Below are 22,907 nucleotides of genomic sequence, written 5' to 3'. Positions count from 1 at the left end.
GTGGGCTCAAGGTCACTGGCTGGAACGAACCCCATACCTTCCCCGACCCCTAGTCACAAGGAGCCAGAGACTCTAATTCTGCTACACAGTTGGAAAGGCAGTGCTGGAGAGCTTCCAGAACATTCCTGCAGGGCGCTAACTGCCCGGAGTGAAGAGTGAGGCCAGTACATTGGTGGTGTGGACGCCCAGCAGTTGCTGAAACTCACATCTTGGGCTGGTGCCCGGCCATGTTCTAACATCCTCCCAAGGGCACACAGCTGTCCATGCCAGCCTTGGCCTCTCCTGAGGGACAAGCTCCACCTAAGGACAGCCGGGGTCATCCCTTCCTTTCTCCGGGTGGCCAGTGTGGTTATCTCCAGAGCCCCTAGTGTCCTGGGACTGTGTCCTGTCTGGGAGGGGCCTGGCCACCCTTAAGAAGACAGCCACTCACATCTGTTTAGGGTGGAAACAGCCAACTCGATTTATTGAAAATCTATTACAATTATTCCTTTGTTACACAGGTTTAGAATATTTTAAGGTATCCTTTCCTGGGCATTACAGTTAAAACTTACGACATGTCTACCGGCTTTTTTGAAAATGTACAATGCATCATTTGACATTGTATTTCAAAGGGCCTGATGTCCTAGAATCTTTATCTTGGGTTTTTTTTTTTTTTTTTTTTTTTTTTTTTGCTTACCATTTTTTCTTTTCACCAGCATTTGTCCAATTATATATATATTGGGAGGAAAAAATAAAATTACACCAAAAGAATTTCTGCAAATATAAGAAGTAATTTTATTGCAATATACTGTGGCAAGAGTGGTCTGGGGAGAACGGGACATATTTTGAAGTTCAGTACAAATTATAACAACTTTGAAGGGACCACAGAGGAAGCAAATGACAGGAGAAAAGGACAAATTGGATGGGATGAGAAATGAAAACAGAATCACATGACCTAGACGCAGTCCACGGGGTGTTGCGGGGCAGTCCTCGGCTAAGGCTTTTCTTTTGAAGAGGTGAAGGTGACAGTCATTGGCACATGCTGGCATCCTGGGCTCCAGAGACTCTCCAAGCCAGACTTTTCTTTGGCAAGAGCAAGACTTATTTTCCAGGGAAATTTGGAAAAGCCGCATTGGCGGTATTGTGTTCCTCCTGGGTGACTTGGTTGTGGCTTCCTAAGCTGGAACTGCGTTCTGGTGGGGGTGGGGGACAGCACCAGAGCCCTGCGGGCTCACCCCGAGGGCCCAGCCTGCATTTCCCACAGTGGAAGGAAAAGGCGCTGCACCTGGGCAACTTTTCACAGTGAAGAGATCGCCTTTCCTGACTGCCCCTCGGGTCCTCCTGCCCGCAGACGGCAGCCCCCCGACCTCGACGGCCAGGAAAGGGTCCCCCAAAGGGGACCTGACCCACCCCGAGCTCTGGAGCTGCTGACGCTCGCATCCAGGACATTTGAGATGGGAATCCAAATCGGCTACTTGGAAATGAAGTGCTGCAGGCAGCCCTGGAGAGACTCATGGAGTTCACTGTACATTATTCCATCTACCGAGGCAGCGCGTGGCACGACTGAACGGCTTGGAACAAACACAGAAATTAGCACCACAAACACTCAGGAACCAAATACAATCCGCTATGGTCACACCACAGACAATGCAGGAAGAGGCTTTTTATTGCTTGTGTGTGTTTTCAAATCAAGTAGGCACAACCCAGTCCTCATAACAGCCCTCGGGAGTGGACGCACTGGGGCGGGAGGGCGCCGGAGAGCGCAGGAGGGTGAGTGCTTGGCTATCCTGCCCAGTGGAAAGGAAAGTGACGTGCATTGATCTTAAAGTCCTTGGCAACAGACTGTGGAGGCGATAACAGGATAAAGAAAGCAGGGAGAACGAGGCATGGCCAGGTACCCCGGTGCGCCTTCGAGGAGACCTTAAAACAGATAGCACCACAAGAGAGAAGTATAAAAAATAAGCACCAATTTTCATTGAGTTATCACCTACAAAAAATGTGGTTTCCCTGCCCTGGACATTCTCCCATCAGGCTCTGTGGGAAGAAAAGCGGAAAAAAGGAAGCAAATAAAATTAATCTAAACCTGTGTTTTAGTTTAAGTGCATGTAGAAAAAAGTAAAATATCAAAAAATTTTTTTCCCTCCCTATTAAAAAAAAGTCTAGAGTGAATCAAAAACTGTCTGAAAAGGGGCACTGGGACCTGCTTTTCAACGGCAGCATCAATTCTTGCTGCCCCGGGTAAATCTCCAATTTATTGCACGTTCTTGGCCAGGGCGGGGGTGGGGAGATTTCCTACTTCTAATCAGAACTGTCCTGCAACCCAGAATCCATGCCTCGCCCATTCTGTTCGCGGGACTGAGACTGGGTTTCCGTGCATGATTGAAAGCCAGGCACACTTAACATTTATAACAATACAATACAAATATTTACTTAAAACTCACAAAAACATAAGCACCTTTAATCCATCGGGAAGGCACCTGCAGAATGACATTTGGCCTCTGAATGGATCGTGTTGGGGGTTGTTAAAAACGGAGGCTTTGGTGACGGTGGGATGACCTTTACAAGGCTTACCTCGCAACATTTTTTGAAGGTCAGGGGAAATACGCATCTTCAAGTTGAATTTAGAAAAAAAATACAGCGTCCACATCTGGCAGTCCCTCCCCCAACCCCTGCGAGCTATTCACGAACAGGATTGGTCAGGCGAGCTGGGGGGCCGGAGGCCTGGCCCCCGCTCCCGGGGCGCGTGGGTGTGGACAGAGCGTGGGGCGGGCCCAGGCGCTGTGGTGCAGCTAGGTCATGTGATTCGGCTCCGGGTGGGGGCGCGGCTCCTTCCCTCTGTTCTCTCCGGGCTGGGGTCCCACGCCCCGCGGTGCCGAGGCGCAGATGAAGTCAGGCGGGAGGGGAGGGAGAAGCCTTCACTGTCCAGGATCAGGACGTGCACGGGACACTCACGAACGAACGGCATGCTGAGGTCACGAGGTTGCTCTCGGGAGCCCGGGCTGGGCGGCTCCTAGCCCATGAAGCAAGCTGGCCCCACTTCAAATCCAAATTTCTGTGACGCTTCACCGAAGTCATTGAACATGATGTCCACGATGGGCACCTGCTCCACTTTGGGGGTGTCGATCTCCAGAACCGTCTTCTGGTAGCCTTTCTTGGTCTGGGGAAGAGGGAGACAGGTGGCCGGTGGTTAAGAACAGTAGGGGGTCTTGGGGTTTACCAATCGCCTCCCATACTCTGGCTGGCTCGGAAACCCGGGCTGGTGTCCTGTCTCCCACCTATGGCTGTGCTTCCCCGGGCGAGTGTTGGAGGAAATACAGCTGATCAGAGCATGCACTTAACCCCTGTGGATGTCCCGAGAGTCCCCCTTGCACAGGTGGGAAGGGGGTGGGGTGGGCATCAGTGAGGCGACAGGACCCTCCCAAGGCTTCAGGTGCAGCTGAGGCTAACACAGGATCGGAGCTGATCAGCCTTTCCCCCTGTGCCCAGTCCAGACTCCTTGTGATACCCCAGGTATTTGCTTCCAGGCAGCCCCCCAGGACCCAGGGCCAGCTACAGAACAAGCAGGGCACATGGGAAAATCAAAGGGTGGCTCTGGATCAGCAAAGGAAAGAGTCCAAGGTGGCACTGGCAGAGCCTTGAGCCACGTAAGACCCCCCTACGACCACCTGCCTCACACCGCCTTAGGCACTCGGTGGGCTGGGTCTTCACCTTCACAAGTATGGGAAGGTGTGGGGACCTTCTACACCCTCTGGTCCAGAGGAGTCGTAGGTAAACTGAGGCACAGAGGGCCGGGGTAGCGCAATGAACCTGGCCTGCACGATGAGTCGGCACCCATCCCTTGCTCAAACCAGCACAACCCTGGGTGCTGGGGTGGGGGATGGAAGCCTAGGAGAGGCCTCCTCCCTCCCAGAACACAGGCGGCGAAGGTGTGAGATTCTTTGGTCCCTCCCCAAAGCCACCCAAATGTAACTCGTGGTGTTCAGGGCATTTATAACTGAGGCTGAGCTGGCCCTGCTGTCCTGTCAACTTCCCCCAAGACAGGGGCCTCGGAGGCTGCATCTTTCCTGCAAACCAGGAGCCTGCAAACACATGCTGGGCAATGGCTTTTGCCACCTCAGACCCAGACCGGATTTACGGTCTCAGCGGGATCTGGACCTGGGAAGGATCTTCCACTGCCCCATCCCCAGAAGAAATGATCAGATAAGCAAGTCGAGCCAGCCAGGGTTCCCTCCGGGGTGGGAGGCAGTGTCCCCAGGACGCAGCCCTGCAGAGGGCCCAGCACAGGCTCCCAGGCCAGAGATTTCGATAGCAGACAGCAGCTCCAGCTCCCCCGGTGTTCTGCTCCCTGACCTATGAGGAGGGCGTGGCCACGAAGGGCCTTATTCTCCCCGGCTATGATCTTAACGTTCCCGTTCCCAAGGATGGTGTTAGGAGGTGAGGCCGTCGGATGGGAGCTGAGGAGGTCCTGAGGGTGGAGCCCCACGAGTGGTATTAGTGCCCCTATAAAAGAGGTACCCAAGAGACTCTGCCGTGTGAAGGTGCAGTGAGAAGCTGCTATCTGCAGCCCGGAGGGGAGCTCACCAGAGCCTGCCTTGCTGGCAACCTGGTCACAGACGTCCAGCCTCCAGAACTGTGGCTGACAAATCTCTGGTGCTTATGAGCCACGCAGCTGGTGAGATTTGTCGTGGCAGCGAGTGGACTAAGAGACCCTGAGCTAGAGCCAGCCAGCCGCGCCTGTCCCAGGCTTCTGACGCTCGGACACGGAGTGAGATAAACATCTGTGGTTTTAAGCTGCTAAATTTGGGGGGCTCATTGGTTACTAGCAATGGATAACCAATTCACTTTCTGTGACTCAGTTTCCTCAGCTGGAAAATGGGCACGCCAACGTCATAGATGCACTGTGAGAATGAATGAAGCTTCACCTTCCCTGCGTGCATTCCTGGTATTACCCACGAGACTCTCGAGCTTCACCTCCTAATGTCCACTTCTCCCCACGACCCTGCCCTTCTCACAACCCTGCCTCGATAGGAACACCTTTCTCCTTACTGCAGCTGGCTCGGCCTGGAATGATTTTCAAGTTGGGATTGGAACTTCAGAGCGAACGCGAGTTCTCGGGGAGCTTGTTAACCCCATGCACCTCTGACCCCCGCCCAGAGAGGCTGATTCCGTCAGGCTGGGGTGGGACTCAGAATCTGCATTTTAACAAAATGGGTGTCTCAGACAATTCTGATAGGCATGTTCATGACTGGCCTTTGAGAAATGCTGTCCTAAAGGACCTCACCACAGGGCGCCCCGGGGCTCGACAGCAAAAGCACACGGTTCCACGGAATGCCGAGTGTGGGGCAGACAGCACCCTGTGGCCAGCTCAGCCCTGCAGAACGCAGCTGGGATGCTGCTGTGCCACAAGCCCGCCTGGGGGTGGCCACAGCTCTCCCATGGAGAGGAAGGGCAGGGCCAGTCGCAGCTCTGCGGTGGCTGGGAAGGATGGGTAGGCAGCAGGGCTGGACACAGGATATTCAATGAGAGGCGGCCACCCATACCCTCCAGGGGTGAAGCCCTGCGGGGTACTGACCTCCTCACCCTTCCCACTGGCGAGGAGCGAGAGACCACCCCTGCCTGTCTAGGCCCCTCTCCTCAGGCCTCTGCTCCCTCGCCCGGTCCCACTCAGGGAGTCCAGTGAGATGCTCGGGCCTGGCTTCGCCGGGCCACTGCAAGGCGGCGCTGTCCTGGGGAGCTACGTGAGCTTGGCGACAGGTCAGCAAGCCAGCAGGCAGTGCCCGGCCTTTCTCATCCACCCGGGAGGCCGGGCAAAGCAGTTCTTAGCGGTGGCATCGGTCACAGCCCTTCTCAGCGATGGCATCAGTCTCTCCCTGGAGGGACGGGCGGCGTTTGCTGAGCTGTCTGGTGATTTCAGGGGATTTATGGGACCCCTCTGCTCCCATTATCAGAGTGCTTAGAGAGGGGCGTATTTAAAGTAGGCCGCTGCAAGCTGCTCTGTTACCCCATTATTCCAGAGGCATAAATAACCATTATAGGCCAGGAACGGCCCCCCAGAGGCGCCGAAAGCTGCACAAACACCAGGATTTATGGGGCGCGCTGCCTGGGCCCTCCTGCAGGTGATTTGTGCCTCTCCACTGGGCCCGCTCAGCGGCCCCGTCAATCAGGCGTCCCAGCCACACGATGGCCGCGTTGGAATTCCAATTTCTTCGGCCGTTATTACAATATGAATCACGCGGACCTCTGGGGCCCGAGGCAGGGCTTTTGCCGCTGGCCCAAGTTCGGGGCATCAGGGCCTCCTGCAGCAGCCCCCGTAATTAAATGAGAGGGTTGTGACTTTTCAAATTGCGGCTGGGCTTGTCAGGGACGAGGGTCAGCAGGGCACCTGCGAGTCCAGGCCAGCGTCCCTGCATGCCACCCCCATGGCCGCCTTGCACCCAGCTCCACACTGCTGCCACTGCCCACCGTTCCACCCAAACCTCCCGTCCAGCCTGGCCACACAGCCTGCCTCTGCCCTCTGGGGTTATGCAGTGTTGAGCCATTCTCTCTCCATCTTTTCAAAGTCAGAATCTTTGCTTTCCAGAAGTAAAACGGCCCTGGAGCTGCTTCTCCTCTCCCAGCCCAGAGTGCAGTCTGGGTAGCCCCGTGTTTCCAATCCCGTCTCTGTGTGCAAAGACACTCTAAGGACAGTCCTGGAATTCAGGAACGCCTGCCATGGGGAAGGGGTGAGAGAGCGGGCCAGTGTCTCCTGACTTGTAGCACTGGGTGGCTAACCGGACCCACGCTGCTGACTGCCTGAGGACGTGGCGCGGTCTGGATGGCAGCTGCACTTGGTTCTCGGCTTCGAGGGTCCTGATCCTCGGCCCCAGAAGTGCCAGCTTCTTTGGGTTCCATGGGGAAGAGGAAGGAACAGGTCCTCTATGCCCTTGCAGCAGGTGAACCCTCTGTACTCCCTTCAAACCTTAGTTCTCTGTGTAGAACGGTGCTTCTCCATGGGGGAGATTTTGGCCCTGGGAGATGTGTCTGGAGACATTGTGGGTTGCCGTCACTCGGTAGGGCGGCTCCTACTGGCATCTAGTGGGCGGAGGCCAAGAATGTCAAACAGCCTGCAGCCCCCATCAGAGAGCCGTCGGGCCTTGATGTCAGAGGGGCTTGCTGGGAAGCTGCTCTTGGACCCGGTTCCCTCCGCATGGCTGATGGGACCAGAACCAGGAGGTGATGGGCGGATGTTACAGACAAGTAGACTTAAGCCCCGTCCTCAGAAGAGCTTCCTCGTCCTGCGGCTCTGCAGCCATGGCCTGGGCTGTCTCAGGAGGTAGTAAGGTAACTGTCAACCGAGGTATTCAAGCTGCAGCTACGCCAGGAAGGGGCTATGGTGAGAAGAATGCTGCAGTGGGAATTAGGAGCCTCAGCTCTGCCACACCTGGGGACCTTGGGCGAGCCGCCGTAACTCTCTGGGCCTCAGGTTTTGCGTATGTAGAAAGAAGGGAATGCTGCTATCGGAGGTTCACATTCGGAAGTGGGGAGCGTTTCTGGTGGCGTTTGGCGCACCCAAGACTGGCAAAGTTACATGTCCAGATGCCAACAGCACACCCTCATCACCGGGAGACACTGGGCTGAGCGACAGCCCTCTCTGCTTGTGGAGTTTAAGCGATCCCGGCTTGACCCTATCCCGGGATGCAGGTGCAGCCAGGAAGTCAGGTTCTGAGACCAAAGACTTCTGGGACCTCCCAGAAGGTCATGGAATGAGTAGGGGCAAGAGCTTCAAGAGGAACTGGGATGAAAGAAGTTGGATCTTCCAGGAAGGCCTTAAAGGCAGCAGGAGCCTGTCTGAGCCAGATTAGGGAGCCGGGGTCTGGCCCACCCTTTAATCTCCACAGGTCCTCTGTGGGATCCATCTCTCTAGCATTGTCTTCCAGGAACCTTCCCCTCTCTGGAAAGCTGTTCCTCTCCCTTTACCAGACTATACCCACTGGGCCAACTAGTTTCCCTTTTTGCCATGGAAGCCAGGAAGCTCAAAGCCAAACTCAGGGATCTGTCACTCCAGATCCTGCCTCTCCTTTACAGGGTTCCTGATTTCTCTTCACCTCCATGCTTACTGCCTGACACTTGTGATCCATAGTATCTAAAAATAGTCACAGGAACCGGGTGCTCATCCAGGGCTTGTAGTGAGTCAGACACAATTCCGAGCTCTAAAGGCATGGTTTGATGTGCTCCCCAGAAAGCCCTGTGAGGCAGGTGCTACGTTATCCTCATTTGGGGAGGACGGGTAAGGTCCCTGGCATTTTTTAATGCCTCTTTCCAGGGATACAGATCCATCAGCCTTACACAGGGATGAGATGAGTTCGGCACATTCCACAGTCAGATCTGAAGTACTGACCCCAACCAATCGCAGAAGGCAGTGGCGGCGACAAGTACTCCCAGTGGCCGCGGGATGGCCCTGGGAGACACAGCGTTAACCCTCAGTGTAGCCCTTGGGCAGCAGAGAAAAGGAGCTGAGCGTCCTATGGCTGAGAGCCAGGTGCTCCCCAGCGGTGCTGGGCAGGGGGAGGCGGGATTGGAACCCAGGTCCACTCTGCTCCCAGGGCTACAGACGGTCCTGGCAGTCTCAGTCAGCGCCACCCTCTGGCTTTCCTGCCTGCCCAGGCCTCACTCTGAGGACCCATCTGTGCTGCTCAGAGGAGGGCACCCTGCAGGGCTGGCCCTAACGCCAGCCCCGTTCCCCTCAGGAGCTGGCCTGGGTCGGCGCCATGGCTTGGACGTTCGCCCCCTCCAAATCTCGCATTGAAATGTGGTCCCGGTGTTGGAGGTGGGCCTGGTGGGAGGCGTCTGGGTCACGGGGCTTGGTGCTGCCCTTGGGGTAATGAGCGAGTTCTCGTTCTACTAGTTCCCATGAGAGCTGAAAAAAGGGCCTGGCACCCCCTCGCTTCCTCTCTCCCGTGCCTTCCACACCCCAGCCCCTTCACCTTCCCGAGACTGGATGCAGCCTGAGGCCATCACTGGATGCAGATGCTGGCACCACACCACCTTCCTGCACAGCCTGTGGAGCTGGGAGCCAGGTAAACCGCTTCCCATTCTCCCAGCCTCAGGCGTTCCTTTCTAGCAACACGAAGGGACCCAAACGCTAAGCGGTGTTTTCTGCAGGGTCTCTCAGGAATCAGCGGTGGAGAGAACGGGCTCCAGTGTCAGTGACAGGAAGACCCACAGACTGGGCTTCTCAGCGACTCCCACCTCCAACCTCTAAAAGGCCACACGAGGGGGACATGTCTGAGGCTCCCGCAGGCCTGGGATCTTGGGGCACAGCTGCACCCTAAACACCTCCGGGACACGCAAGCACGTCCCAGACCTGTGCGATGGCCCTGGCAGCCCTGGGAGGGGCAGTCTCGAGGAAACCTTAGCGGAGGTGAGCCCCGCTCGCTACGTAGAGAGGAGGAAAAGGCGTGCATGTGGGAAGGCCCACGGGGGGGCAGAAAGGCGGGGGTATGAGCACCAATACCAGCCCTGACTGCCCGTGAGGTGTGAGCAAGCCTCCCGCAGCTCAGGCCTCCGTTCCCTTGTCTGGGAGCAGAACAGCTCTCCCCGCACGGAGAGGGTCCACGGGCCGGGCAGTCCAGAGAGCTGGCAACTCTCCGTCTGCAGTGTTTCCAGCATGGCCGTGCTCTCCGGAACAGGCCCAGCTTAGTTCTGGCCACTCCCAGAAGAGCCCTGTCCAAGGAGAGGGAGGCTCCCAGCTCCAAACTGGAACCACAGTGGGTCCTCCATTCCTCACTCCACACCACAGCCCTGGATGGGGCGCGGGACCCAGGCCCCTGGCTTTTCCAGCCAGGTCTCAGATGTCCCGTCCTAACCCACGGAACTCTCCAAAATTCCCGGAGCTCTGGCTACACAGGCCTGGGATTCCCAGTCTACCCTGCAACTGTGGGGCTGCCTGGGGGCGAGAGCCTGGTCCGAGGCCCTCACTGCCCTCCGGCAGGCATCCTGGGGACAGGTCAACCTGTGCTGAGTGAGGCGTGAGCAGGGATGCTGGGGGTGGCGCGGGACACTCACTGCACAGCCGTCCACCAGGGCGCGGATGTAGGGGTTGTTATCATAGGACATCTCCTCGTCGTTGGAGCCCAGGAAGCGGATGGCCTTGTCGTAGCTGCCCGTGGCTGCGTCCTGCCAGGCCACTGACTGGTAGCAGTGGTAGGTGACGTTCTGGTGGGCTGAGGCACTCAGCAGCCGCAGGAAGGTCATCTGTACCACGCCCACCGGGTTGCCCTCGGCGTCCACATAGGAGAGCTGGGGGGACAGGGGGGTTGGGGCTCAGCAGGGCAGGGACACACACAGCAACAAAGCCCCACATCTGCACTGCCCTGGGCTTCACCCACACTGTGGTCTTCTTGGGGGCACTACCTGGAAACGTACTACACCCACAGATCCCCCCCGAGGCCAGCGCACATGGACTCCCCTGGGCGTTCCCAGGAACAAAGGGAACCGTGCCTCATGTCCTTCGGGGCCTTAAATAATCCACCCACTCCTCTTGGCCTGTGTAGGCTCGGCACCTGTGCTGCCTCCTCCAGGAAGCCCACCCAGAATAGATGCTCTTGCACTTGCTCTGTGGCTGCCCTCCCCAACCTCAGTTTGTCACAGTGTCTTCCCTAACAGACTGTAAGTTCACAGAGGGCAGGATGGCATCCTTCTTGCTCGTTTCTGGCCCTGGTACCCACTCCATGGCTGCCCCAGTGTGGACTTGATAAAGCTTTGCTGCATGGTGAACGGCAGCCAGTGTCTCCTGGGCCAGCGCCCACTGCAGTCCCGGCTGCAGCTGCTCTCCTTGCACCTCCACCCACGCCCTCCTCCCCTTCTGCCACCTGGGTGCCTCCATCCCAGATGGTGATCTGGGTCTGCCTGGTTTGTATGTGTTGAGTGAACAGAGAACCATTCTCAAAAATACGGCTTGCATGAAGACTGGCCTCTCATCCCTAAAACACAGAGCTCTGCACCCGATCGCTAGGTTGGGGCACCTGGAGCAGCAGGTGAGCCCTGGCTTCCCCTGAGTCGGGGGGTGCCGGGCCAGAGAGGGGCATTAGGTTCCCTGGGGGTGAGAGGAGGAGGTCTTAGAGCCCCCCTCCCAGCTGTACCACACTTCTCCCTGCGCCCTGGACAGTAGGCGGCCTCCTTCTGCCCCGAGCCACTGACCGGCTCCTCCCTCTGCCTGGGACACTCCCCACCCGGTAGGAGGTGCCCCCACTGCTGTCCTTTGGGTCACACTGCCCCTAGGGAAGGCTCCTCCCCACCTCCAGCCTTTAAGGCTGGCTTAGGGCCCCTGGTCTGCATCCCAGCCCTCCCTATGTCCCTCCACTCCAGCCCTGGCCCCCTATCATCCTGCCCCAACGCTGGCAAAGGAAGGTGCTCACAAGATTATGTGAACAAATGACCATCTGCCGGGTGCCCAGGATGTACAAGGCCCTGGCCAGGGAGACTGTGAGAAGCTGGAGCCAGAGGGGGCACGAGGCCTCAGGGAGTGAGTGGGCCAGCTGTAGTGAGGTGCTCGGGGGAGGCAAGCCTGAGGGTCAGGGCTGTGCAGATGGCTGGGGTGACCGGGGACCCTCCTGGAGGCACGGGGGTCCTGGATGATGTCTGGCACGACCACTCAAGAAAGGCCACTCCTCCTCTTCCCAGAAGTGTCCCCTCAGGGCAGCGAGCAGGCTTCCTGTGGCCAGAGTGGCTCCATCTGCCTGCCTCGCCTGTGCCAAAGGTCAGCCAGGGACTCTGGGGACATTGACCCTCCCTGAAAGCCCTCCCAGTCTCTGCACAAATCCAGAGAAGGCATCAGAGAAGGACAACATGCAGCTTCTTTGGTGGCCTCTCCAGCATCACCAGCTGGGTATCCAGAACTGGGCTGCTCAGCTCCACCAGGCACAAGGCCCGTGCAGGGCATCCTGAGCGATGATGCATCTCACTTTTGCATCTGTTGCAAACTCAAGGTTTCTGAAAAGCCTGACACTGCCAGGGGACATGGATGCATCTTAGCTCCCTGAAATGAAGCACACATCTCTCCCGGCCTAGGCAGGACCTTGAAGGACCTCTCTGCAGGGAAGGCCTGGCTGGGCAGGGCAGCCTGTCCTGTTTGCAGCGTCAGGGAACGAAGCAGGCTAAAGCCAGGGCCTGAGACCTGCTCTGCCCACTCCTGTGCAACCGCTGCCTCGTGGTGGTGTGTTTTGGACCCTGCCTCTGGTCTACTCCGGAAGAGCCCCAGTGAACACGGGAAGGGAACTGACTTCAGTGTTACCACGGCTGTTTGGACACCAGGACTGGGAGGAGGGTGAACACACTGCAGGACCCACTTTTTCAACAGATGTCACTAGAATGTGCCCAAGGTGAGCAGCCGGCCCGGGGCCTGGGCCTTCCCAGGGGCGAGGGAACATACTGCGGCCCCAGGGCTATCGGCGAACTCCACTCGGACGCAGCCACGAGAACCTTAGAGGCAAACCTTAAGGAGGAAAAGTGAATACCAACCGCCAGGCTGTGCCATCCGGCGTCCTTCCGGGAGGGAACGTGACTGACTCGAGGAAGGGTGTGCACCACAGGGAGCGGCGGTGGGCAGCACCGGACACAGAAGGACCTGAAGCCCCCAGTGCCCATGGGGCGGCAGGGGGGCCCGGGGGCATGGGGCATGCAGCCCTGCATCGGAACTCCAGGGTCCCATGGTGAGGCCCTGCTCTCCTGGTGGGAGGGGTCTCTACAGTATTATCTCAATATGGTGCATCGTGGGTAGCCCTGCCCAGATACAATTCCCATTTCTGGTTTTTTCTTTTTTGTTTTCCTTTTGAGATGAAGTCTAGCTCTGTCCCCTAGGCTGGAGTGCAGTGGTGCGACCTCAGCTCACTGCAACCTCTGTCTCCTGGGTTCAAGAGATTCTCCTGCCTCAGCCTCCCGAGTAGCTGGAATTACAGGTGCACACCACCATGCCCGGCTAATTTTTGTATTTTTAGTAGAGATGGGGTTTTGCCACATTGGCCAGGCTGGTCTTAAACTCCTGACCTCAGGTGATCCACCTGCCTCAGCCTCCCAAAGTGCTGGGATTACAGGCGTGAGCCACCATGCCCAGCCTATTTCTGCATTTTCTTTTTTAATAGAGATGGAGTCTCAGTGTGTTGCCCAGGCTGGTCTCAAACTCCTGGGCTCAAGCGATCTGCCCGCCTCAGTCTCCCAAAGTGCTGGGATTATAAGCACGAGCCACTGAACCCAGCTGAAAAATCCAGTATCTTTGAGGAGAGGCCTCCATCTACCTCTTGTCCACGTATGATCTTCACAGAGCTAGAAATAAGGCCGTGGAAAGATCCTGAAGTAAGCTGACGTGTTCCCTGGGTCGTCCCTTCACCCCACCCTTCATCCACTGTCTATGGGACAGGATGAGAGGTGGAAATGGGCTACTCGGGCTGAAGGTTGCAAATGAGGTTTCACAGCCATCTCCTCCAAGCGAGGAAAACAGGCTCTTTCTACTTTTCCCATGTTGGAGGTGCTGTGAGAGGCTCTCTTTGGAGGCTGAGAGCTGTCATTGCGGGGAGAGGGCAGTGCCGAGCACAGGCTGGTAGCCACTCGCAAGACTGCAGAATGCACCCTGCCACCTCGGCCCCCAGCCTCCCCAGGGTCCCTTCCCTGCCTGAGCCCACACCAGCATCCCCTACGCTCTGTCCCTCCGGGCCAAGCAGCCTTGGTCCCGGGCCCTCCCTGTCCCCGGGTGTTTCAGGTCCTTCTGTATGCCAGCAGCTCTTTTTGGAACACAGCACAGAGGCGGCGGCGAAGAGGAAAAGCAGGAGGAGGAAGGGAGAAGGGGACTGCAAGTCCATGGCAAACCACAAAACAGGAAGCCTCCAGAAACACAGCCACAGTGAGCACAGACCCTCGGAGTGTCTGCAAAGGAGCTGGTATCTGACTTGAAATCAGTAACAATGAGGGCACGAGAGATTAATAATCAGCTGTGAATGCCTTCAGGTTACGAGACGAGAGGTTTCAGGGGTGCAGACAGGGCAAAGGCGGCTCGGGGCCAGTGCTCTGAGTCCTTGGGGAAAGGATGGCCTCTGTGTCCACCCAGGGAGGCTCGGGCTGGTGCCAGGGTGCAGCAACCAATGGCAAGTGGTCAGGCCAGAAGCCGCAGAACCCACGGGCTAGCTTCTGAGTGAGCAAGGCCCTCCTTTGAGGGCCACTTGGGAGTGGGGTCACCAGATCCCAAGAAGGGAAGGAAAGAAGGAGAATCGGGCCCATAAATGGCACCCAGAACCCATCAGTGTTCTGGAATCGTGGTCCTTTAACTTGCTGGGAGAAGAGACGGAACTCTGCCCTGCATTCCAGGAAAGGGCCCAAATCCAGCTCCCGTGGGGCTCCTAGGGGGACACTCCACGTGGCAGAAGCAGCCACTGTCCTCACATCAATGTGTCCAAACTGGCTCTTGGGCACTACACCGGCCAGAAGAACCTCCTATGTGTTCCTTCCTGGGAGGACAACATCTTTTGCTTTCAGGGATGGATTCCGTAAGACTCGATCCCCAAAAGCAAAAGCAAGATTCGTACAGTGGTGTGCAGCGTCACTGGGAATCTGCAGCCCGGCGGGCAGAGAGACGGCCCCTCAGCCCTGAGCAGCCGGGGAGAGGGGATCCGTGGTGCAGGTTCTAGAAGGAGTTCTGAATGGCTTAAGTGGTCTGGGATCCATACCCTCTGCTCTGCCATCAGACGCAATGAAAGCAGCTTCTGGAGCGTCTGACCTCAGTGCCCAGGTGCCTGGGGCTGCACCGTCTGTGGGCAGAGGTGCAGCTCAGGCTGGGGCCCACACCCAGCTCTGGGCGCCCTGCACAGAAACGGAAAACCATCCGCCAACTCCAGGCTGAAACGCACTCTTGTCGGGGTGACGGGGGCTGGGGAGAGGACTCCACACCTAGCTGAGTCTTGCTGTCACGTGACGTGGAGCAGTTTGGCAAGAGCGGTGTGGCACACATGGCAGCGATGGGTGCCATGCAGAGCCGCGAGCCAGCCGTGCCGCAAGCAGGCAGTGCCGAGGTGGCCGGGCCGAGGTGGCCACTTACCAGGGACCCCCGCTTGTACTGACTATACCAGGTGGAGGGCTGCTCTTTGGGCCAGCGGGCCATTTTACTCTGTAAGATACGAGATGGGCGGGTTTAAAGTGACAACCGCAAAGACGCCAGAGGCCACCTTACCAGTTTCCCACGCTTGAATTCACTGAACCAGGAGCCCGGGTTTTCTTTGGGCCAAGAAGTGATTCTGGCCTAAATGTGCAGCGGGGAGGTGGGGAGGGAGAGAAACAGAACAAGTGGGTTACTTCTCCGGCCTCCAGAGCAATGCCCCACGCTCTCCCGGCCCCTGGCACCTGCGTCCTCAGGCGAGGGGCTGCGGGGAGGCCCCACCGAGCACCTCCGATGCAGCCTGAGGGCCCCGGCCCTTGGGGAGACTGACGGTCACGTGAGAATGAGCCCGGCCCAGGCCCTCAGGGGATGAGCCTGGCCTGGGCCTTGGGGGAGACTGGAGGCCACATTAGGAGCCTGGCCCTGGCCCTCAGGGAGACTGGAGGCTGTGTGAGGAGCCTGGTCCCCGCCCTTGGGGAGACTGCAGGCTGTGTGAGGATGAGCCTGGCCAGGGCCCTCGGGGAGGCCGTGAGGAGCCTGGCCAGGGTCCTCAAGGAGACTGGAGGCCACATGAGGAGCCCAGCCCCGGCCCTTAGGGAGACAGGAGGCCACGTCAGGAGCCTGGCCCTGGCCCTCAGGGAGACTCTGGAGGCCACGTGAGGAGCCCGGCCCCGGCCCTTAGGGAGACTGGAGGCTGCGTGAGGAGCTGGCCCGGGCCCTCTGGCCCCTGCTGCTGCCCACGAAGGGTGCGCTCTGCCTGTCCTGTTTTGCATGTTAGTCCCCAGGCCAGCGCCTGGTGCTCAATCACTGCTGGCAACGCTCACTGAGGGAGGGAATGAATGAATGAATGAAGAATGAATGAATGAAGAATGAATGAATGAAGAATGAATGATGGGCCAAGGGAATGGTAATAAAAGCCAACATTTACTGCAGGCGAGGGGTGGGGGCACCCTCATCCCATCCTCACAGCCTTGCCTGGCTGCTGCGGCACCGGACTGTGTGTGTGTGGTGTGTGTGTGCATGGTGTGTGCCATGTGGGTATGTGGGGTGTGTCTGTGTGGAGGGTGTGGTGTGTGGTATGCATCTGTATGTGTGATGTGTGGTGTGTACTTGTGTGTATGGTGTATGTGAGGTATGTGTGGTATGCATCTGAGCGTGTGGTATCTGTGTGTGTGGCGTGTGATGTGTGATTGTGTGCGTGGTATGTATATGTGTGTGTGTGATGTGTATCTGTGTATGTGGGGTGTGTGTGGTGTAATGTGTGGTCTCTGTGTATGTGATGTGTGGTGTGTATCTGTGTGTGTGGTGTGTGGTATGTGTGGTGTGTGTAGTGTGTTATGGGTCCATCTGTGTGGTGTGTATCTGTGTGTGGAGTGTAGTATGTGTGGTGTGTATTTGTGTGTAATGTCTGTATGTGGTATCTGTGTGTACAATGTGTGGTGTGTGATGTGGTGTGTGGTGTGTGGTGTGTATTGTGTGTGTGCTGTGTGGTATCTGCATCTGTGGTGTGTATCTGTGTGGTATGTGTGGTGTATGTCGTGTGTGTATGGTGCATATCTATGTGGTATATGTGGTGTTTATCATGTATGTATGTGGTGTGTATCTGTGTTGTATATGTGATGTGTGTTGTGTGTGTGGTGTGTGATGTGTGGTGTGTATCTGTGTGTGGTATGTGTGGTATGTATCTGTGTGTGTTGTGTGTGTGATATGTGGTATGTGTGGTGTGTATCATGTGTGTGGTGTGTATCTGTGTGTTTCATGTATGGTGTGTATCTGTGTGATGTGTGGTGTATGGTATGTGTGGGTGGGGTATGTGGTGTAGTATGTGTGGTATGTATCTGTGTGTTTGATGTGTGATGTGTATCTGTGTGGTGTGTGGTGTATGGTATGTGTGGGGGGTGTGTGTGGTGTGGTATGTGTGGGGTGTGTGATGTGTGGTGTGTATGGTGTGTGGTATGTGTGGTATCGTGTATCTGTGTGTGTGGTGTGTGGTATGTGTGGTGTGTATTGTGTGTGGCATGTATCTGTGTGATGTGTGGTGTGTATCTGTGTAGTGTGTGGTATGTGTTATGTGTGGTATGTATCTCTGTGTGTGGTATGTGTGGTGTGTATTGTGTGTGGTATCGTGTATCTGTGTGTGTGGTGTGTGGTATGTGTGGTGTGTATGGTGTGTGGTATGTGTGGTGTGTATGGTGTGTGGTATGTGTGGTATCATGTATCTGTGTGTGTGGCGTGTGGTATGTGTGGTGTGTATTGTGTGTGGTATGTGTGGTGTGTATTGTGTGTGGTATGTGTGGTGTGTATTGTGTGTGGTATATGTGGTGTGTACGGTGTGTGGTATGTGTGGTATCCTGTATCTGTGTGTGTGGCGTGTGGTATGTGTGGTGTGTATTGTGTGTGGTATGTGTGGTGTGTATGGTGTGTGGTATGGGTGGTGTGTATGGTGTGTGGTATGTGTGGTGTGGTGTGTGGTGTGGTATGTGTGGTGTGTATGGTGTGTGGTATGTGTGGTATTGTGTATCTGTGTGTGTGGCGTGTGGTATGTGTGGTGTGTATTGTGTGTGGTATGTGTGGTGTGTATGGTGTGTGGTATGTGTGGTGTGTATTGTGTGTGGTATGTGTGGTGTGTATGGTGTGTGGTATGTGTGGTGTGTGGTGTGTATGGCGTGTGTGTGTGTGGTGTGTGGTATTGTGTGTGGTATGTGTGGTGTGTATTGTGTGTAGTGTGGTATCATGTATCTGTGTGTGTGGTGTGTGGTATGTGTGGTATCCTGTGTGTGTGTGGTGTGTGGTATGTGTGGTGTGTACTGTGTGTGGTATGTGTGGTGTGTATTGTGTGTGTGGTATGTGTGGTGTGTATTGTGTGTGGTGTGTATTGTGTGTGGTATGTGTGGTGTGTGTACTGTGTGTGGTATGTGTGGTATCCTGTGTGTGTGTGTGTGTGGTATGTGTGGTGTGTACTGTGTGTGGTATGTGTGGTGTGTATTGTGTGTGGTGTGTATTGTGTGTGGTATGTGTGGTGTGTACTGTGTGTGGTATGTGTGGTGTGTATTGTGTGTGGTGTGTATTGTGTGTGGTATGTGTGGTGTGTACTGTGTGTGGTATGTGTGGTGTGTATTGTGTGTAGTGTGGTATCATGTATCTGTGTGTGTGGTGCGTGTGTAGTGTGGTATCCTGTGTGTGTGTGTGTGTGTGTGTATGTGTGGTATCCTGTGTGTGTGTGTGGTGTGTGGTATGTGTGTGTGTGTACTGTGTGTGGTATGTGTGGTGTGTATTGTGTGTGTGGTGTGTATTGTGTGTGGTGTGTGGTATGTGTGGTGTGTACTGTGTGTGGTATGTGTGGTGTGTATTGTGTGTGGTGTGTGGTATGTGTGGGGTGTACTGTGTGTGGTATGTGTGGTGTGTATTGTGTGTATGTGTGGTGTGTATTGTGTGTGTGTGGTATCATGTATCTGTGTGTGTGTGGTGTGTGGTATGTGTGGTATCCTGTGTGTGTGTGTGGTGTGTGGTATGTGTGGTATCCTGTGTGTGTGTGTGTGTGTGTGTATGTGTGGTGTGTACTGTGTGTGGTATGTGTGGTGTGTATTGTGTGTGGCATGTGTGGTGTGTATTGTGTGTGGTATGTGTGGTGTGTATTGTGTGTAGTGTGGTATCATGTATCTGTGTGTGTGGTATGTGGTATGTGTGGTATCCTGTGTGTGTGTGGTGTGTGGTATGTGTGGTATCCTGTGTGTGTGTGGTGTGTGGTATGTGTGGTGTGTACTGTGTGTGGTATGTGTGGTGTGTATTGTGTGTGGTATGTGTGGTGTGTATTGTGTGTAGTGTGGTATCATGTATCTGTGTGTGTGTGGTGTGTGTGTGTGTGTGGTATCCTGTGTGTGTGTGGTGTGTGGTATGTGTGGTGTGTATTGTGTGTGGTGGTATGTGTGGTGTGTATTGTGTGTAGTGTGGTATCATGTATCTGTGTGTGTGGTGTGTGGTATGTGTGGTATCCTGTGTGTGTGTGGTGTGTGTGGTATGTGTGGTGTGTACTGTGTGTGGTATGTGTGGTGTGTATTGTGTGTGGTATGTGTGGTGTGTATGGTGTGTAGTGTGGTATCATGTATGTGTGTGTGTATGGTGTGTGGTATGTGTGGTGTGTACTGTGTGTGGTATGTGTGGTGTGTACTGTGTGTGGTATGTGTGGTGTGTATTGTGTGTAGTGTGGTATCGTGTATCTGTGTGTGTGGTGTGTGGTATGTGTGGTATCCTGTGTGTGTGTGGTGTGTGGTATGTGTGGTGTGTACTGTGTGTGGTATGTGTGGTGTGTATTGTGTGTAGTGTGGTATCATGTATCTGTGTGTGTGGTGTGTGGTATGTGTGGTATCCTGTGTGTGTGTGGTGTGTGGTATGTGTGGTGTGTACTGTGTGTGGTATGTGTGGTGTGTATTGTGTGTGGTATGTGTGGTGTGTATGGTGTGGTATGTGTGGTGTGTATGGTGTGTGGTATGTGTGGTGTGTACTGTGTGTGGTATGTGTGGTGTGTACTGTGTGTGGTATGTGTGGTGTGTATTGTGTGTAGTGTGGTATCATGTATCTGTGTGTGTGTGTGTGTGTGTAGTGTGGTATCCTGTGTATGTGTGGTGTGTGGTATGTGTGGTGTGTATTGTGTGTGGTATGTGTGGTGTGTATTGTGTGTGGTATGTGTGTGTGTGTGTGTGTGTAGTGTGGTATCATGTATCTGTTTGTGTGTGTGTGTGGTATGTGTGGTATCCTGTGTGTGTGTGGTGTGTGGTATGTGTGGTGTGTACTGTGTGTGGTATGTGTGGTGTGTATTGTGTGTAGTGTGGTATCATGTATTGTGTGTGTGTGTGGTGTGTGGTATGTGTGGTGTGTACTGTGTGTGGTATGTGTGATGTGTATTGTGTGTGGTATGTGTGGTGTGTATTGTGTGTAGTGTGGTATCATGTATCTGTGTGTGTGTGGTGTGTGGTATGTGTGGTGTGTATACTGTGTGTGGTATGTGTGGTGTGTATTGTGTGTGGTGTGGTATCATGTATCTGTGTGTGTGGTGTGTGGTATGTGTGGTATCCTGTGTGTGTGTGGTGTGTGGTATGTGTGGTGTGTACTGTGTGTGGTATGTGTGGTGTGTATTGTGTGTGGTGTGGTATCATGTATCTGTGTGTGTGTGGTGTGTGGTATGTGTGGTGTGTACTGTGTGTGGTATGTGTGGTGTGTATTGTGTGTAGTGTGGTATCATGTATCTGTGTGTGTGGTGTGTGGTATGTGTGGTATCCTGTGTGTGTGTGGTGTGTGGTATGTGTGGTGTGTATTGTGTGTGGTGTGTATGGTGTGTGGTATGTGTGGTGTGTATTGTGTGTGGTGTGTGTGGTGTGTGGTATGTGTGGTGTGTGTGGTGTGTGGTATGTGTGGTGTGTACTGTGTGTGGTATGTGTGGTGTGTATTGTGTGTAGTGTGGTATCATGTATCTGTGTGTGTGGTGTGTGGTATGTGTGGTATCCTGTGTGTGTGTGGTGTGTGGTATGTGTGGTGTGTACTGTGTGTGGTATGTGTGGTGTGTATGGTGTGGTATGTGTGGTGTGTATTGTGTGTGGTATGTGTGGTGTGTATTGTGTGTGGTATGTGTGGTGTGTACTGTGTGTGGTATGTGTGGTGTGTATTGTGTGTAGTGTGGTATCATGTATCTGTGTGTGTGTGGTGTGGTATGTGTGGTGTGTACTGTGTGTGGTATGTGTGGTGTGTACTGTGTGTGGTGTGTGTGGTGTGTACTGTGTGTGGTGTGTGTGGTGTGTGTGGTGTGTATTGTGTGTGGTATGTGTGGTGTGTACTGTGTGTGGTATGTGTGGTGTGTATTGTGTGTAGTGTGCACCTGCGTGTGTGTGTGGCTGAGGCTTCTTGGAGACTGACACGTGTGCAGGTGGGGGCTGCTCACTGGCTGCCTGCCTGGATCATATGCAGCCAGCTCACTCTGCCACAGGGCACCACTTGTGCCCGCTTCCTGGGAGGGCGCCCACTTAGGGCCTGCTTTCCTCAGAAGCCGAGGCTGTAGACACACAGGCTGGGCCCAGCAGGGCGGGCCTCAGTGACGCCGCGGAAGGCACGGATGGATGGGTGGGTGAGCGGCCATTCCTCTGAGAGGAGACCTGCATGCTGGGTCCCAGCAACAGGACAAGGTGAGCCCCGGCTGCCCGAGGGTCCACTTGCTGCAGGTGTGGAGTGGAAGGGCCCCCAGGGCCGGCCTGTCCCCAGCCTGGACTGACGGGGGCCCATGTCGTGCGCCATGAGGACACAGAAGACTGATTCTTGGCTGAACCCCCCAGCCTTCTTGAGCTGGCCTCGTGCCAAGAAGGCCAGAAAAGGGGATCCCCTGAAGGAAAGGGGTGTCCCACCTGCCTCTCACGCCACTCAGAGCTCTCCCACCCTCCCTCGTTTCCAAATGTGCCACTGTCGATGCCAAGCCCGGGCGGCGTGAAGGCAGCTTCCTCCTGGAAGAGCCCCAGGATGTGGGCGAGTGCGGCTCCCCCAGCCTCTGCTGTGAGCCTCCTCCAGGTCCAAGGGGGCCGCCTAGGAGAGCGTCTCCACTTGCCCTTGGCCAAGCAGCTGTAGCCCAAGCCCGAGGCTGCAGCCCATGGACGCCTGGCTGGTCAACACTTGGGGAGCCTGGGGTCACTCGGCGGCCCCACACAGCTGTGCCGTGAACACCCGCCACGGCTTCCCAGGAAACCTCTGAGTCTGGAGGACTCTGTCCCGTGATTTCCACAGCGGAGCGGCCACCCGTTTGCAGAGGCAGGCCGTGAAGGAGGGCCGAGAAACCTCTTTTCTAAGGGAATTCCATGCAGGGCCTCTCTGGCTGGACTGAGGGAAAGGAGAGCTGAGACGGAAGGTTCCCGTGTTTGGGTTCTCTCTGAACAGGTTTGTCACTAGGAAGGCAGGTTCTCAAGGAGTTAAAACTCCAGGTGGGGGAGGGGACCCCTACACTCGGAGCCCCACAGATCTCCAGCCATGTGCAGCCTCCGCTGTGGCCAGTGGGCTCCTGACCCAAAGCGGGTGCTGAGTTCAGCACGGTCAGGGCGTGATTGAGGGGTAAGGGGATGGCAGTCCCCAGGGAGAATGCAGCTGCTCTTCCCCTGGCAGGAAACTGCTTCTGGGGCGCTGAGGGTGTTAGGAAGCGGAGGCTGCAGGGGCGCACAGGTCTGGACCTGCACAGCAAACCGTTGTGGCCCCAGAAACAGGTGGCCTTTGCCTGGGGCCACGCGACAACCACGAGCTCACGGAGGAGTGGCCGTTCAAGCTGATGCAGGGGCACGAGAGCTGCAGGCTTGGTCACCTTCCAGGAGCGACAGGGAGACCCAGTCCTCACCTGGCCTGGACCAACACTGGACCTGCTTCAGGTGCATGCCTGAGGGACAGCAACACATGCCCGTCCACATGCATGCACATGCCAGCCACATGCACCCACACACCATCCACACACATGCACATGCCAGCCACACACACCCACATACCATATACGCACCCACATCAGCCACACGCACCCAAACACCATCTACACACCCACACACCAGCCTCATGCACCCGAACACCATGTACATACCCACACACCACACACACACACCCACACACCACCCACACCCACACACCATACACCCACATGCCAGCCACGTGCACCCACCACCCACACACATCCCACACACAAGCCATACACACACACCAGAGACACCTACACACACCCACATACCAGCCACCCATCCACACACCATCCACACATCCACACACACACCCACACACACCATACACATACCAGAGACAC

The 22,907-nt window shown here is 55.7% G+C and overlaps 1 protein-coding gene across 2 annotated transcripts in view; it reads right to left on the bottom strand.

Annotated features, from left to right (window-relative positions):
• Positions 1-750: 750 nt before the first annotated feature.
• Positions 751-22,907, bottom strand: part of COL5A1 (collagen type V alpha 1 chain) — a 211,582-nt gene continuing 189,425 nt past the window's right edge. The window contains exons 64-66 of one of the 2 annotated variants that reach the window (XM_050759704.1): positions 15,173-15,241; positions 10,024-10,257; positions 751-3,136 (exon numbers count right to left, since the gene is read on the bottom strand). In XM_050759704.1, the coding sequence (XP_050615661.1) occupies positions 2,990-3,136; positions 10,024-10,257; positions 15,173-15,241 (450 nt within the window). In that variant the 3' untranslated portion in view covers positions 751-2,989. Of the gene's footprint in view, positions 3,137-10,023; positions 10,258-15,040; positions 15,110-15,172; positions 15,242-22,907 lie in introns of both variants that reach the window. The other variant, XM_050759706.1, reaches the window with a different exon arrangement.

The sequence above is a fragment of the Macaca thibetana genome, chromosome 15, assembly GCF_024542745.1.
Source record: "Macaca thibetana thibetana isolate TM-01 chromosome 15, ASM2454274v1, whole genome shotgun sequence".
In the NCBI taxonomy this organism is placed as follows: domain Eukaryota; kingdom Metazoa; phylum Chordata; class Mammalia; order Primates; family Cercopithecidae; genus Macaca; species Macaca thibetana.
The sequence above is the reverse complement of the archived record's forward strand: the minus strand, read 5'-3'. Positions and strand labels throughout refer to the sequence as shown.